General features: G+C 27.7%; 1 protein-coding gene across 2 annotated transcripts in view; it reads right to left on the bottom strand.

The window, feature by feature from the left end:
* Window positions 1-19,305, bottom strand: part of LOC135931521 (succinate dehydrogenase [ubiquinone] iron-sulfur subunit-like) — a 57,541-nt gene that overhangs the window by 1,615 nt on the left and 36,621 nt on the right. Inside the window, exon 6 of one of the 2 annotated variants that reach the window (XM_065468694.1) lies at window positions 4,194-4,328. In XM_065468694.1, the coding sequence (XP_065324766.1) occupies window positions 4,212-4,328 (117 nt within the window). In that variant the 3' untranslated portion in view covers window positions 4,194-4,211. Of the gene's footprint in view, window positions 1-4,001; window positions 4,329-19,305 lie in introns of those variants that run through there. The other variant, XM_065468692.1, reaches the window with a different exon arrangement.

Here is a 19,305-nt window from a genome sequence, read left to right as displayed (position 1 = left end):
CTCCCTCATTTTGAAAAGTGCATATTAAATTCCTCTAATGTAGTTTTATACATGATATATTTAACTGATAAAATCAACTTTTCTAGTCGATATTTTTTTATCTTCCCTATGTTAGATTGTTAACATAAAATATTAGGTTTAAGAAATAAAGAGTCTTATATATTTGTTTGTGATACAGGATATAAATAGATATAGCTAAATAAACTCTAATGAAAAGTATATGGTAAATCTCCAACACTGAAGATCAAATAAAATATTTAAGCCTATCATTTTTATAATATATAGGATTTCTGAATTTAGAATATTTAAATACCTTGTTTTCATAAGTTCACTTTCTTATAAAGTTTTATACATGGTGTTAAATTTTTTATTTGACGAATTCAATTTTTACTGTATGTTTTTCTACATTCCCTACATAGTTGGGCAGGTCCTCCAGAAAAAAAATCTAGATACAGATTCTTAATAAAAAATAAATCTTAGATACAGATACTAGTATCTTTTTCAAAATATCAAAAAGATTAGAGTATCTTAAATACAAGATACTTTTAAATTATCATTATCAATTAAATTAGATTAGTTTAAAAAATACAGTTTTTATTATTTATTTGTGAAGAACATAGCATACACATATAAGAATGAATATTTGCAATAATTAATAAAACATTTATTAATGAATTAATTATTATAACCAGGGATTTTATTATTAGTTTTTGCCCATTAATAGCTTAAACAGGGAAGGGAGAGTAGTATATTTAATGGTAGTTGAAAATAAGAAAAAAAATTAAATCAAATGATTTATTAGAATTTGCAGGTTTTTTTCTGTGTTGTTTTAAATATAGCTAATATTAGGAGTATATGGCTAAATGCAGGCGCGTACGCAAGAATTTGGTCTGGGGGGGGGGATAATAAAATTTTTTAAGAAATATTATTGTTTTTTTTAAAATATAAAGTATAAATTTATTAGGACTAATAACTATTTCTAATACACAATTTTAAATTTATGTGAATTAAAAAAAATTATATGTAAAGAATCACTTAAATGACCCAAAATAGAAATTTGATTTTTTTGAGCCTTTACACAAAAAATTTCTTAGGAATAATTGCATTTTGTATGTTATATATTTACAATGTAAAATCCAATCTTCGTTGTGATTGAGCTAATTTTTCAATTATCTCATCCTTGCTTGTCGTCAAATGCCTATGAATATTCAAAAGATCCAAACCTTTCCATCTACTTTCAGATGTTGTACTTCTTGGTATTTCAGACAGGCTGGACAGTATTTTAATTTTTTAAATATACCCGGGCTGGGCTCGAAATTTTAAAAAAAACACCCAAGCCGGGCCTGAATTATTTTAAAAAAACACACAATCCGGGCTGTATTTTTTAAAACAGCCTATATTTGAAATCGTTATTATTAGCTATAGAAATCAAAAATAAATAAAATTTATTTTAAAAAAATCCGAGCCGGGCCTGTAAATTTTATTTTAAAATTTTTTTAAAAAAAACCCAGGCCAGGCCGTAAAAAATCTTTAAAATAAATCCGGGCCGTGCCCTGCAAATGGTACTTCTGCAGGCCTCTGTTATTCTTCTTAAAAAAGAAAATGTTCTCTCATTAGTTTACGAATGGGAAGAGTTTATAAACCCTTATAATACATTGAGAATTTAATCTAAAATGTGTTTGAAATAATCAGAGCATCCATAGCATTATGGGACTATATCAACCATAGTTAATCTTATAAACATAGTTATTCAGCTAGTAAGGCATCATTAGATACTTTAACATCTTCATAATAAAAATCTAACAAATATTTTTTTTTCCATCACCATCTGAAAAAGATTGGGAAGGCTTTTGTGGAAGTAATATTTGCAGATTTGTAAGTGCTGCATGATGAATTAAAAATTCATTTATTTTGTTATAAATGTATCTGTATTTGAGATATACTCTTCTACTGATCCTATATTAATGTTTTAACGATGAGCTTGCCTTGCTATAAGTCGAGGGAGACAAATATTAAACACGTATAGCTCTGCTTTTGACTCAACAATAAAATATGAAATTCTTCATCAACTTTAGCCCTAATTTCCTTGAGTTCTGATAAAATGCTCTCCGCTATTCTCAACTTCTTAATTAAGTCAATGTTATGTTTTTGAAAAGTAATACTTAAAATAGTTGTATAATTAAATAATACATTCTAATGAAAAATAAAATTTGGAATAAGCATTGAATAATTTTCTTGCTTCTGAGGAAATATTTCTTTCAGGTCATTGTGATATTTCAGTAATAGAATTAATAATCGGCTCTTCTAACTCCATAAAAGCTGTTACTGCTTGATGGCGGATACTCTATCTTGTTGGACAAGGTTGCAATTTCTTTCTCCCTGTTGGACAATTTCAGAAATAATTATTATTTGACTAGAAATTTAGATAAATAATAAGCCACTAAAATTTGAAAATAATAGGTAAATTACGCCAAGGAAAACTTGAAATCGAAATTAATTGATAAAATAACTTAGTAGATGAATGTGATAAATAAATGTAATTAAATATATATATATGAGATAGGAATAAATATTAACAAATATTTAGTTTATTTTCTAATATGACTTATTAATTCTTGAGTTTGTAATATCATATACATAAATATCATTTAAATCTCTTTTCAATTTTTTTTTATATATTTCTTGTAAAATCATTTATTTATAAAGTTAAATTCAAATTATTATAATTATTTTATTTAGAGCCTTTTAAAATTATCTATTCTGCCATATTGTTATTTTTTTTGCGCATTCTGTTTATAAAAGTGTGCGATATTCTCTTCAGAATCTGTTTTTAGTGAAGCTGGTGATATTGACAGTTACTATCGCCGCAAGCTGACCTCTGGTAAATTGGAAATATTGGTATTTCTAAAAAGAAATCTTCCATATATTAATGTTAAATATTTATTTATATAAAAGTGATTTAACAATAAAAATATTTTATATACTTTTAGAATTGCAATTGAATTATATAAACTAAAACTGATAATTATAATATATTTAAATGACATAAGTTATGGTATAGTTAAATTATAAATGTTATACTAATAAAAAGTATATTAAAAATTAAAACCATTGGTATCTTTACAGAATACAAAATTAGATATGATATCGGATAGGTAATCGGCCGATATCAATTTAATATAGGAATATCGGATCGGCCTCCAAAAAGTGGTATCGGTACACCCCTAAAAAAATATATATCCAAAATGATTTTAATTTGATAATCAACCATCTTCTATAAAAAAATTTAATATATCAATAATTATAAAATAAAAATGTATGATATACTTTAATATGTTTAAAAGTTTGTAGAGGAGTTTGTTGAACCTTTCTTGTGCAATTTTCATTCAGCTTGTACCTTGTGCTTTTTCATATGAATTACTTTATACCATCTAGAATTTTAAGATTCGGATTTGATTCAGGAGAACCTATCTCCATAATTTCATCTTCACTACTATGAATGTTAAACATTCTACAAATTAAAAAATATATCCTTTTCTTATTTAGGTTTGGTGTTGTTATTTTTAATCTATATATCTTTGTGACCTGTAAAATTTCCAATTAATTTTGGTTTTCAATATATTTAAAATATAGCGGGAAAAAATAAAGAAAATAATACAAGATTTCACGAAGAAAATAAAGTTACATTGTGTGATATGCAAATGTTTTAAACAATAATATTAAAAAGAATCTGTATCTGTATTTTTTAAAGAAAATAAAAAAGATACAAGATTCTTTTCAAAATAAAGGATCTTAGATACAGATACTAGTATGTTATTAAAAATAGTCAATAAGATACTGAGTACAAGATACAAAAGGATCTTGTATCTTAGATACAAGTATGCGCAGTACTGCCCAACTCTGCTTCCCTATGTTAGACTATTAATATAAAACATTAGCGTTAAGAAGTTATAGATTGAAGAATAATTTTATTTGTGAAACATGCGTAAAGATCGTTTTCATATTATAAATAGATAAAGCTAAATAATCTCTAATGTATAGCATATGGTAAATCTATAAACTGTCCTTATCAATTATTATCAACTAATTTTATATTTAAAAAATGTAATATAAGATTATAATCATGAATAGATTTAAGAAGTATATAAAGATTAATATTATCAGAGGATGATTAATGATTCTGGATTAATTACCTAAAAATATTATGCTATTTAGCCGGTTATTGAATTATTTTTATCGAAATTAGGAGGCGTTGGTGTTGCTTGCTTATTTGTCCAGCCTGTCATCATTTTTTTGAGTTCTGATATCGCTTTTGCTGGGTTTAAATGCTAAAATTATTTAAAATAAATAATTTTTTTGAGCTTAAAAGAATAATGAATATTTCTCCAGCAGCATAAAACTGGTATAGATTGGGGCAATGGATAGCGATTGATCCCCGAAAAATCATTATATACACAAATTGTGTAATATTTATATTTTAATTTTATGAATTTCTAAATATTAGTTTGTATTTTTATTTGAATATTTTTCCGTTTCGTATTTTATGTAAATTTAGTTTATTTTATTGGATGATGATGGCTATATTATTTGAAATATATGATTTTGGGCTGGGGAGGCAATTAGTTTTAACAAATTTTAAAATAAAATCTTATATTTTTACTTACTGCAATCTAAAACTATATTTTTAATAAAACAATATAAATAGTTTCGAATTATTTTTTTGACCAAAAAATTACTAAACTTTTAGAATATTTAAAAAAAAATTAACTCCACTCCCCTAACAAAAATCCCGCGAGCGCCCCTGAAAATAATGAGAACATAAAATGTTAAAAAAAGAGAAAGAGATAAGATATAATTTTATAAGTAAAATCTAGTAGAGTAGTAAGTTAAAAAAAAAATTAAATTTAAAGTTCAAATATTTTGTTAGGCAAAAAAGACCTTTACTGATATTTGTTATTTACCTTACATTATGATACTAACATAGAGCACATCGCAAAAAATTATATTTATTTTTCCTATAACTAGTATCAGAGGACAGCACCACCGGGTCGGCAAAAAGATTTTCTGACTGGGAGTCAAACGTTCTAAAAAATTTTGAGCTTAAAATTAGGCAAATTTATGTTTTCTTGTATAATTTATTATGGATCGGCCAAAAAATTTATGGATAGGGTCGATAAATATTATGCCGGTTGGTTCGGTCAGGCCAACATCTATTTGTTAGCACCGGTAGTTAGCTATTGTAACTTGAGGACCAGCCCGAATTGAAAAAAATATTACTTTAAACCGGTGTAGGATTGTGAAATCAATAACTGTATTGATATTATCATTGAAGATTTAATACCGTAGTGATATTTTGGTATTGTAAAATCAATACCGTATTCATTGTATATTTTTTCATAGTTTTAAATATATTGCAGCTATTAAAATTGTAAAATATTTATCACCCCTTCAGCAATACAGATAATAAAAAAATCTAACAATAAATATCTCCTACAATCAATATGCTAAACACCACAAAAGATACATTATGCACTGCATAAGAACGATAAAAGGCTTTTTATTGCCAACTTATCTAGTTCTACACAATTAAATCTTGACAACAATAATATATACAAGGCTTTCCAATCTCTTAAACGACTCAACCTTTAAATCCAATCCTATACCGAGATTACACATAGAAAACAATAAAATTATAATGAACCACAAGGAAGAATTAGCTATATGGATAGATCATTACATGAATCTTTACAGAACTAGATGGCCAAGACCGATATGTGATTATCCTTTCCAACCACCTAATCGGAACCTGAGCAAAATGGATATAATCAGTGCCATTAAACGACTAAAAACGCATAAAGCTGTTGGAATCGATTGGATCTTTGCGGAACTCTGGAAGATAGATGCAGATCTAAGTGCTAGTCTACTGCTTCCACTTTTTAATGAGCAAAAATAAGAACTCGATTAGCCTGAAGGACTATAGAGGTATTGCACTGATCACGATTACCCTAAAAATGTTCACATATATTATAGCAGTCAGGATCAAACCAATCATCGATAGGAACCTCTCAAACGCTATCACATCGTAAAGGAAGTGTAGAAACACGACGGAACTAACCATGGCGTTGAAGGTTATTCTGGAAAAAGCTAGAATGCATAAGTCCCCCATTTTTGCCCTATAATTGATTTAGCTCAATCCTTTGATTCCATTATACAGCATAAGATTTGGCCATTACTGGAAGGCATACGAATAGATAAGCGTCTAATATCGCTAATATATATAATTTACAATCATAGCGCAGGACACTAAAAGCAATATTAACACATCCCAGACCTTTATAAACAAATATCTAAGAAGAATTACTAAAATATACTATCCAAACACACCTCAAACTCAACATGAAATAGATGCGACATCCTGCCAAACAATAGATTCATTTTTTAAGAAGATTAGAATTATTTAGTCATTGCTTAAGACATTCTCAAGAAAATATGATATTTTCGTCTATGAAATGGACCCCAGATTATACGAGGCAGAGAACTCGCAAATACTACTGGCTGGCCAATGTCTGAAGGACATGGATTTGATAAATCTTTGGTTTACATTTTTTGGCCAGCAAAAACAAAAAACATAAGGAACACCTACAATACATGCTTAGACATGGTTTGAACTAGAACAGGAATCGTTAGGAGGAATGAGACTACCCTCGCACAGCCTTTCCTTCACCTCTTCTCCCGGAGTTGAATGATAATTTATGTTTTCGGCAGAGGTTATTTTGGAAACTATGGATAATGAAGTATGATAAGGCTGATGGTAATTTTTTATTTTTGATAATTTTTTCTTTTCTCTACTGGACGAAAGATATGACAACGGCAATGATAACCATGGAAGCGTGAATAATAAAAATGATAACGATTCCCGTTCACTATAATAATGTTATAAAAATGAGGATCCCGAGCATCGCTTGCTTAGTACAGACAAGGATTTATGGGGACACCTAATGAATGACAAAAAATAATGAAGGAAAAAAGAAAACAGAAAAACAAACAAAACGATAATAAGCATCTTAGGATAATGGTTTTCAGGGACCAACTTTACAATTATAGGGAACTTAGATGCCTCTGGCACGCTATATAGACATAGCGTTATCTTCCAAGGATATATTTTTCTTCTCTTAAATAATCTAACCAGGCGACAGGTACATTATTATTACAACTTTTAACACAATCCTGATAGTAACGGAACTAATAGATCACCTCTTTATTACTCCTCTCTTCTTTACTATGCTAGCAGACTATATATTGGTACCGTCTACTATAATAAAACGGGTGTACATCATGTATAGGATCTATATATTAGTGAATATACATGGTGGACGCTACAACTCCTGGTGTGCGATGAAATGGCGTGGTAATAAATGAATGAATATATTTATTCATCGCTTCAAATTGGCGGCCATTAAAATTGTAAAATATTTATTCTTATATATTTTTTCATCGCTTCAAAAATATTGGCGACCATTTTCGATTTGTAAAAATTTATTTAAAATGGATTTAAGTAGTGTTGTTATACGGCTCGTTTTGAGCCGATTTTTAAAAATCAAGATTTCGAAAATATATGTCTAGACATTTGTTCCTTCTATGAGCAAAATCTTCAGGCTTGGGTAATATTTTTCTGGATGAGGTATTGAGTTAGCCGTTTTTAAAAATCAACGAGCCGTTTAACAACACTAGATTTAAGTTTTAAATAGTGCTGTAAAGTAACGTCAAAAAAGGTAATGTCGTTATTAACGACGTTACCTTTTTTGAATAAAAAGAACGCCATTCGTTACCTTCTTCTATAAAAAATATTAAAAGCATATTTTTAAATTTACCTTTATTTATTTTTAAAAAATAATTTAAGCCAAGTTTTAATTCATATCAACCACCATTACTTCATTTTTATTTTAAATTCTCGTTGTTAAATTTTCAGTCGAATGTTAATCTAATTAATATTCAATCAAAATTCAGAGTAAATGTTAATAATATTATTATTATTCTATTTTATAAGTTATTTTAAGAATATTATATCCATAGTACTTACTTCTTCAGATGAAGATGATTTGACCCGTCCCTGGCCCCAATTTGAAACATATTTTACACCAATAAAGAAAATTAAGGGTATAAAGTCTACACTTTGTAAATGTAAATTATGTCCTAACGCAAATATTTCAACTTCAATGTCAAGCAGTTCAAACTTAAAAAAGCATATGAAAGTAAAAAGATGAATTAATATATTATTATTTTAAACATTACTTTAATAATAGAATTAATCATGAGTATATAACCACTAAAATAAATTATTCTTCCATAATTTTTTAAAGCTTAATCATGAAATTAAAATATAAGCAATTTAATTATAGCAGTGACGAAGCGTCAAGTTCACTACTAGGGATGCAATCAAAAAAGATTTATATTTTGGTCAAACTCAAGCCATAAAAACATTAAGATTTATAAATAAATGGTATTCGTCTTTGTTTTTGAGTAAAATGATAGTGCTGCATTATAAAAGTTATTGCTAGATTTTAAATTTTTTTTCAATCGAAATCCAATAGATTCAATAATCGATTTTGGCTCATCCTGTTTCTGCAATAAGATTTGATTCTTTTTAAAGATGAAAAACTCCGTTCTGCACTTGCTGTTGTTGAAGCCAAAGTTAAGATGAATTTGCATATTTTAAAAAACTCTTTAAAACTTTTCATCAAATCGGTGCATATTAAAATTCAAGTATTTCCTTAACATTCTTTTTCTTTCTAAATTCAACATCCCGAAACACTACCTATAGTAAATTTTCTTCCGCGAGCAAATAAATTAATTCAATATAATTTCCTCTATTTACTGAATTAGAAGATTCAATATCACCATGGAATACGAACTCCTGGATTCCAAGAAAACATATAGAGTTGATCAATATTTTCAATATTTCTCTATTTAATTTGACTTAAGAATTATGCTGTTCGATTGATATTTCAATATGATTTTGGCCAAATGTTTTAAATTGAATCATCGACTGCAAATGAGCGGTTGATTCTTCATGCCATTTAACTGCTTTGAAAAATTATTCATATCCTAAAATCTTTTATCATACCAAACATATTTTTCCTTTGGGAATAATAGGCATGACCAACAATATAGAGAATTATAAAATTCACATCCAGTGAGCCATTCATATTTATAGATAGAAAAATTACTTATGAAAGTTTTGATTTCTTTTTTTAAGTTTTGTAAAATTGGTTTTAATCTTCTTTTTTCAATAATCAATTTAGCATCAAAATATCTTGAGCTATGTTAATAAATTTTCAATAATACAATTACAATTATTAAACATTAATAAAGGATTTTAAAAACGAAAAATTTTTTATTTTCAAAAAGTAAGGAAAAAATATTATAAAAAAAATTTCTTTCTCTTTTATTTATTAAAAAAATAAGCATTTTTTTATTTGCTTCCCCAATGCTTATTTTTTAATGGTAAAATTACACAATACCATGGCATGATTTTCTCTTTATTTATTAAAAAAATAAGCAATATTAAATTTTCTTCCCTCAGGTAGGGGAGACCGGGGTACATTGAGTACAGGGGAACGTTAGGACATTCTAATTATAATTTGAGCTATTATTTTATAAGACTGGAAATTTGAGCCTAACATAGATAATTTTGTCATACATGATTGGCTAAAAAAGATTTGAAAAATATTTAGTATTTTAATTTTTACAGAAGAAAATGTGTTTTGGCATACCAAAAGTAATAAAAAATATTTGCAAACTTTATCGTTTATATTTATAAATAAAGCTTCAAAAATCATAATAAATAGATTTTAGGAAAGCCTAAACCCTATTTTCCAATCTGGCAAACTTTCAGAATCAATAAACATGAATTAATATGATTTTGGATGATATTTATAAAGTTAGTGGGCTCGGTCATAGTTGGTCATAGTATAGCTGGGACACGCCATTTTATAAACAATTTTATAATTTTATTATTAATTTAGTATTGTGAATAATAAATAATTAAATACTTATCTTTCACTATGTTTATGATTAAAAAAAAAATTTTTTACATTTTTTTCTTTACAATTTTTTTTTCGCCAAAATAAATTTCCTAAATTTTGCTAAAATTTTTTTTATATAGTTATTGATTATGAATTATAATATAATCAATAAAATCATATGTGTCATAGTCTCTAGTCTTACTGGATTACTGATTTTAAATTTTTAAATTTATTTAGACCTCTATTTCACGAGTGTCCCAACTATCACATATGTGTGTCCCAACGTACACAGAGTCTGTCATAGTTGGGACAAAAAAAATTTTTTTTTTAAATTCAATTTTCTAAAAAAATATAATCTTCATAAAATATATATTAATTATTTCAAATAGCCTATACTTTTGGGATTCAGAAGATATTTTAATTATTCAGATTAGTCTACTAATATTAAAATTATTAAGGTTTGAACGAAAAGTGTCCCAAACGTAGTAAAAATAATAGTAACTTTTTTAACGTAGACGTTATAAAAATTATATTAATCTTTTTACGTTATAAAAATATTAATTTTTTTAACGAAGTCAGTTTAGTTTATTTAGCATAGTAAAAAGATTATATTAAGTTTATTTAAAAATTTTGTAAAAAAAAATTTCAAGGGAAGCAATGCTTCCCTTGCTTCTATGGACGCTTCGTCACTGAATTATAGTATAATATAGAGCTGGGAGCCAACATTGAAAACCCAAGATTAACTAAATATTATATTGGGGTTAAACAATAAGTATTACTATTGGTTTAACTTCAAATTGTTAATAAATTTAAATAATAAAATAGTGATTTTAAAAAACTTTGCTTAAATAAATATGTATTTTTAAATAAGTTTATATGTGGAATAAAACTATGGAGCAATATTGTTTTAAGAGAACTGAATCTAGATATTTTTCCTGATTCCTTTTTAATCATATTTCTAAATAAGAAATTGAAAAATTATCTTTTGGCAATCATAATTTCAATTTATAATGTCTTCCTTGGCAATAAGCTTAGTGAGGGATTAAATAATGCAATTAAATCTTTAAAAGATTGATATTCAATTATTAAAAAAGCTAAGTTATTTTTAATAAAAAATTCAGTAATTAATAATATTTTTAAAAGATTATAGACTGTACATTCCTCAGAAATAAAAGAGATTAATGAACATTTGAATAGTAAAAAAAATTGAAGCCAATCAACTTACACTCATTCAGATGCAGAATGCATCTACATCAAAGATAAAAATAGCACAATCAGCTGTTGATGAATTAATTTTTAATTGAAGATTTTCAATTGTAGAAAGCACTGCATTTATTAATATTATAAAAAAATTGCAGCAACTAAAAATGTGATGTCTAGGTCTACCCTCGTATTAAAAATTAACAAAGCATATGTATGACACCATGGCAAAGAAATTAATGGATTTATTGTGTATCCCAAAAATTGTCTGTACAACTATGAATATAATACATATTTTATAGATTGATAATATTGTCTTTTAAAAAAGTTCTTATTTAGGGATGATGGTAAACTGGTTACACCCAAACACTCTTGAGAGGGTTTCAGCCAGCTTAGCTTGTAAAAGGTTAAATCAAAAACATACATCGTTTTCCAAATCATCTTTGAAATTTTTAGGACATATAAGATACAAAATAGAATGACCAACGATGCTAGAAATTATATAAATACTTTCAAGTAAAAAAATTATATATATTTAATAAAAATTTATTAGAGTATATTAACGAGGAGAGGAATAAGAAGATGAAATAGTTCCTCTGCCATTATTTGATCTATATGAAAATCAAAATACTAATGATAGTATTGTATACTTACCTAAGCATCATTACTGTTCAGCACAGACTTTAAATCTCATTGCAAGTGTTGACATTGAAAAGGTAGGTAATGATTCCATTTTAAAACCATTTCAAAAATTACATTTTCTAAATATAGGCTATTGTGGAATAAACATGGGCATTCTTCAAAATGTGCAGCGGAAGACATCTGATTTAACCGGTTATAACAAGATTGACTATTTTTATAACTCCGTGAAATTAATTGTCGTCTTATTAAGGATAATTGAAAATTTGACGAATCTTGTGATAAATCTAAATTATAGAGATTTTCAGATAACGACAAGTCGTTCTTGGGTTGTTAAATAATATTAACTTTAAAAAATTATTTTTTTTTTATCCTTAAGTCATTTATGGCGTAACTTAAATATTTCAAATGTAATAAAAATTGTTTCTTTCTTTTTTTTATAAACAACTTTTTTTATTTTAAATCAATTTGTTTATAAACTAATATTAAATTTTATATTTTATAAATCAATTTACTTAACAAACTAATGTTCAATTTTTTATTTTTAACTTTTTAAAAAAAAGATCAATTTATGATAAATTACATTGTCAATATATATAGCAAACTATTTTTGAATATGTGATCATTATTTTTTTTTAAATTTAAATATCAATAAATTTTCTGCTTTTAATTTCTGCAACCTTTTCAAAGTCTTTAGTTTAAAAGAGAATGTAAAATATAAATAGTTTAAATAAACGATTTTTTTATATAAACTAATCTTCAAAAATACTTTATGGATGACACATATATTCTAAGATACTTTATATGGTGGCAGTTCCGCTACTTATTCGAGGAAGTCGTAAATAAATAAATAAATATGAAACAGATTCCCAATAATAATGTTAATATAAATATTGAATTTCCAATATACGCAGGCAATGGCGATCTTTTTTGAGTAGATTTGAAAACATCTTCAAGGACAATCAGATATCGGACATCGAAAAAGCGGGTTCCTTTACAAGAAAATTACCAGATGAGGTATACATCAAGCTTAAATCGATATGTTCACCTACCGACTTCATCAATCCATCGATATTGATTGAAAAATTCAGGTTATTACACCCGAGGAAATCTACAAGTTCCAACTTATTATTATTTAATGCAGCTGTACAAGGTAAAAATGAAAGTTACATCGATTGGGTAAGTAGATTATGCATTTTAAAAAATGAATGTTTGCTAAGTGATAGTAGAGTTATTGAAAAAGTAAAAATTTCGTCAATCAGCAAAAATATTAGGCAGAAAATTACAATAAAAGAAAACATTACATTAGAAGAAGTTCTTACTTTAAGAGATGATTTTGAAGAGTTAGAATTGAAAGAAAATATAATTGCTAAAGTTGAAAATATTTCTTTAAACGAAAAAACAGAAAATGATACAACCGTGAAACATGTAGAAAGGCTAAGAGGCAGGAAAACAGAAGAAAATAAACAATTGGTGAGATATGGAGAAACAATTCTTTATTATTTGTCTAAATCGCTCCACGCATTTTAATGCCAGGTAATAATTTATATTTATAATTTAAACAAATAACAAATATTTGATACAAAAATTAATTATACTTTGTTTTTACTATTTTTTTCACAGAGTATTTACCAAGATAAAATTTCATACAATTTTAAATGATAAAAAATGAATGTTTGCTAAGTGATAGTAGAGTTATTGAAAAAGTAAAAATTTCGTCAATCAGCAAAAATATTAGGCAGAAAATTACAATAAAAGAAAACATTACATTAGAAGAAGTTCTTACTTTAAGAGATGATTTTGAAGAGTTAGAATTGAAAGAAAATATAATTGCTAAAGTTGAAAATATTTCTTTAAACGAAAAAACAGAAAATGATACAACCGTGAAACATGTAGAAAGGCTAAGAGGCAGGAAAACAGAAGAAAATAAACAATTGGTGAGATATGGAGACCATGATGAACGACAAAATTTATAATCTAATTACGATAACAGACAACGATGGACAGCAAGAGGCCATGACTTTCAAAGAAATATTTATCAAGGAAATAATTATAACCCCAGTTACCAAGGAAATAATTACAACCCTAGATATCAGAATTATAACGCGAATTATTACAACGTCAGAGCAAACTATCCAGGATCGTACAATAATTCTTCGAGATTTGATAATAGAGCTAGTTATATTAAAAATGACTATAATAATAATAGATTTAATAATGATTATAATTACAGATATAACAGACATTATAACGATTCAAGATGTATTCAAAAATATAATGATAATCATAATATTGGGAATCGAGGAACTAATCAAGTATGCAATTATAAATATCATAACAACGACAATAATCAATCACGATATACAAATAAAGTAAACACTGTAAATATAGAAGAGATAAAAGAAGATGATAATGACAAACTAGAAAGAAAAGAATATAATTTATACAATTTAGACATAAACAATATGGATACCGATAATAATTACACAGCTAACGATGCTTACAAGGTCACGGTATATTTGAATGACATGCCTATTTTGATGCAAATCGACACCGGGTCAAAGTATAGTATTCTACCGATTCATATCGTGAAAAAGATTGGAGTAAAAATCTTAAATAAATCAGACATTAAATTAACTGGTTATGATGGAAACACAATAAATGTTCTAGGAATTACCAAAGTCAAGGCAAAATTCGAAGACAAAAGTCAAATCTTAACTGCTTATGTAGTCCAGAGTGATAAGATTGCACTGTTAGGAAGGACCTGGATAGCAGTCTTTAGAAATATACTAGATAGATTTGTAAACTTAGTCGAAGAAGATTATGACAATACTATTCAAGAACTGATCAAACAATGCGAGTCAAAACTTAGCAAGAAACCAATACTACGCAATTATGTCAAACTACATCTAAAACAAGGTGCTACACCGAAAATCATACCTCCCAGGTGTGTACCTTATTCTAGAATGGAATTGGTTACAAAAGAACTACAGAAGTGGATAAGCGACAAAATAATCGAACCTGTTGAAGAGGTAAGATGGGCCAGTCCTCTCACTCCTGTTGTCAAGAGCGATGGTTCAATTCGGCTATGTGTTGACTTCAAGAATACTATTAATCCTGCGTTAGAGGATTTCAAGTACCCAATTCCACGCATTAATGACCTTATGGCAAAGTTATCGAAAGGCAAGAAATTTACAAAGATCGACTTTAAAAATGCATTTCTTCAAGTTCCAATACACAAAGAATCAAGAGACTTTCTCACTATTTCAACTCATAAAGGCTATTTCAGGTTTACAAGACTTCCGTTTGGATTAAAAACTTCGTCAGCAATATTCCAACAAACCATGGATAACATTTTCGGGAACATGAAAGACGTCGTGTTTTATATTGATGACTTATTGATTACTGGGGAGGATGATGAAGCTCACGTGAACAACATAAAAATGGTACTTGACAAAATATCAAAGTATGGGCTTACACCAAACTTCACAAAGAGTATATTTCTTAAAAAAAAACTACGGTTTCTAGGTCACGATATAGACGACAATGGAATCCATCCGAACGCAGATAAAATAAAGGCTATTTCTAATATGCCCGAACCTAAGACAAAAGAAGAGTTGGCAACTTTTTTGGGGATGGCGAGCTATTATCGAAAATTTCTGTGCAATTTTGCTGACATCGCCGATCCCTTATACAAAATAGTAAATAAAGACAAGTGGTCATGGGATAGTACACATCAAGAAAGCTTTGATTACCTTAAAAAACTCATAAGCACTCCGCCTACGTTAAATTTTTATAACCCGGATCTACCAGTGGGCATTGCAACTGATGCTTCAAAGAAAGGTTTAGGCGCAGTTTTATTTCATATTGAGGGTGATGGCAAAGAAAAACCCATCGCTTTCGCGTCAAGAGCACTATTGAAATCAGAGTTAAATTATACCAATATCGAAAGAGAAGCTTTGTCGGTAATTTACGCGGTTAAAAAATTCCAGGAGTATTTAATAGGCACAAGATTTGTAATAATTACCGACCACAAGCCACTCGTGTATATATTTACGAAGGGACTCAAGGACAATTCTTCCATATCAATGCGACTCCAAAAATGGAACTTGGCTATGGGAGCGCATGACTTTACGATAGTTCACAGACCCGGGAAACGAAATATTGTACCAGACTGTTTGTCCAGATTACCACTAATGAATACAGAAGAGATGGTACAAAAGTTAGATGACGAAATAATTGATGACAATTTTTGGGACACACCAATAAATTTTAAAAGAATAGTTAAAGAAACTAATATTGATCAAGAACTAATGGAAGTAATTAATGATATAAGGAATCATGAGCAGATAAAGAACAAAACGTATAAAAATATGGTATTGGAATTGAGTTTAATCAAAGGTTGCCTTTTTAAAGAGAATAGGATCATAATACCGAAAGGTATGAGAAAAGAGATTTTGCAAGAGTTGCATAATGGGCATCTCGGTGCTGGAAAAACAAAATCATTAGCGAGAGAGTATCTGTGGTGGCCTGGTTTAAATGCAGAAATAGATCAGGAGGTAAAGAATTGCGATGCTTGCAATAAATACGCAGACAATCCTCATAATATTCAAAACCCATGGGAAACAGCAACGAAAGTATTCGAGCGCGTACACATAGACTTTGCAGAGTTCAAAGATAATAATTTTATGGTATGTGTTGACGCCTTCAGCAAATTTCCTATTATTAGGAGAATGAGAAACACAACTACGGAATCAACGATTAAAGAATTGATGAAAATAATAAGTTTATTTGGTATACCTAATAGAATAGTAAGTGATAATGGAACTAACTTTACCAGTAAATTATTCAAGAAATTTTGTGAAGATCACGAAATCGAACACTTGCTCACCGCACCTCACCACCAACAGTTCAATGGCCAATGTGAGCGTATGATTAGATCAATGAAAATGAATATGAAAAGGAATATGGAAAATAATAATAAAATAGACGTAGACATAGCTCTAGAAAAGTTTCTTTTTAATTATCGTAATACACCCAACGCAACGACCAACAAAATACCAAGCGAAGTAATGTTCCCCAGAATGATTAGGACAAAATGGGAGTTGATAAAACCTAGGGATGAAAGAGATCATATACTAAATCGCAAGATATCAATAGATAGGGATATAGAAATAGGAGACAGCATATGGTATAAAACTTTTAAAGATAATAATTGGGAAAAAGGTACAATAATGCGCAAAAACGGAAATTTGTTGTATGATATAGATACTGGGAACAAAATTATAAAAAGACACTTGGACCAAATAAAAAGAAGATCAACTAATGTAGAACTTTCTTCTAATGGTGCAACAGTTTTTAAAGCGAATGTTAATAATAATGCATCACCTTATACATTGAATTTTAGAAGGGGAGGTGATGAACCAAGAAACCAAAACGTACAAGTAAATGATCAGAATCGCAACGTTCAAAGACCAGTTAGAAATAGTGTGCTGCCTAGAAAATTTTATAATGAATTAAATTTGATAATAAAATTTTTTTTCTTTTCCTTATATTAAAACAAAATTAGTTTTTTGTGTGTGGAACTAAATAGATAAAACGTACAAAAGATCAACGAAGGGGTTAACGAGCAAGAATGACATACAACTAAATTATAGACAGAGGGCAAATAAAAAATAAAAAAAAAGTGTGAAATGTTAAATAATATTAACTTTAAAAATTTTTTTTTTTTATCCTTAAGTCATTTATGGCGTAACTTAAATATTTCAAATGTAATAAAAATTGTTTCTTTCTTTTTGTTATAAACAACTTTTTTTATTTTAAATCAATTTGTTTATAAACTAATATTAAATTTTATATTTTATAAATCAATTTACTTAACAAACTAATGTTCAATTTTTTATTTTTAACTTTTTAAAAAAAGATCAATTTATGATAAATTACATTGTTAATATATATAGCAAACTATTTTTGAATATGTGATCATTATTTTTTTTTAAATTTAAATATCAATAAATTTTCTGCTTTTGATTTCTGCAACCTTTTCAAAGTCTTTAGTTTAAAAGAGAATGTAAAATATAAATAGTTTAAATAAACGATTTTTTTATATAAACTAATCTTCAAAAATACTTTATGGATGACACATATATTCTAAGATACTTTAGGTGAATATTGTATGGTTAATGCTAATTAAGAAATATGATATATATGATTTTATAGGTTATGGACAGATTGCTACGGCTCTTTCAATTTTAGAGAGGGAAGAAAAAATGCATTTGATATATCTCACTCTCAATATAAAAACTTAAACTTTAAATAAATTCAAGTTTTGTAAGCCACTTATTATTCAATCTTGGAAGGCATAGATAAAATGTTTACAGTTCAAATATTGCTTAAAATTTATATTTTGAATATCTATTATTTCCAATATATTCAAACACATCTATAAAGATGAATATATACTATCCACAATAATTCACCCATTATTTAAATTGCAGTGGCCTTGGATAAAATTAGAGGTCAAAAAAGGAAGTGTTAGAACTTATTTTCAGTTTGAAAAAAGATCTCGATAAAGAAAGAGCAGACTTAATTTCTTTATCCAACATACATACCAAAATATTTTCTGATAAAGACAAATTTTTTTTGATGAGGAAATAAATGAAATCCTTGTGAAGATGTCTTTTTTCAAAAAAAGATAATTCTTAATATTTTTAATAAATTTTCCGAATTAAAATTTTTATTTATTAAATATAATACAACTCTCCCACTCTCTGCGCCAATTGAACATGTTTTTAGCAAAGTGAAAGCTGTTTGTCTGATCAAGATTTTCAAGTTGATAAAAATAAATATAAAATTATTACAAAAAGATGTTATCTTATTTATAATATATTATTTATTTATATTATATATTGTAGGAAATCGTCGGGGTGGCCTAATGGGTTAGATGTATGCTTGGAAACAGAAGTACGAACAAGGACTCAAAACAAGATAAAACTGGAACCATGCATCAAATGGGGCAAATTAAAAACAATGACAGATGCCTTTGCAATCAATACAAACATTAAAACAATAGATTCCTTACAAGTCAGTGAAAAAAAGTGGACAGACCTTTCATCCAGATTAATAGACACTGCCAAATCGACACTAGGCTTGACAAGGGGAGATAACAAATCATACAAAGAACTATGGTGGTGGAATGAAGAGGTACAAAAGGAGAAAAAAGCCCTTTATAAAATATGGTAAAAATCCAAAAACCCAGATGACAAGACTAATTACAAAAAATCCAAGAGAATAGCTACAAAGGCGGTGGCTATGGCCAAATCTATGGCATACGATGACATGTACGAAGATCTACATACCAAAAAGCAAAATAAAATATACAGATTAGCCAAACAGCGAGAAAAGAACTCTAGAGATATAAACGGAGCTCAGAAAGTAATCA

Source organism: Gordionus sp. m RMFG-2023, chromosome 1 (genome assembly GCF_954871325.1).
Source record: "Gordionus sp. m RMFG-2023 chromosome 1, tfGorSpeb1-WG-v2, whole genome shotgun sequence".
NCBI lineage: Eukaryota > Metazoa > Nematomorpha > Gordioida > Chordodea > Parachordodidae > Gordionus > Gordionus sp. m RMFG-2023.
The sequence above is the reverse complement of the archived record's forward strand: the minus strand, read 5'-3'. Positions and strand labels throughout refer to the sequence as shown.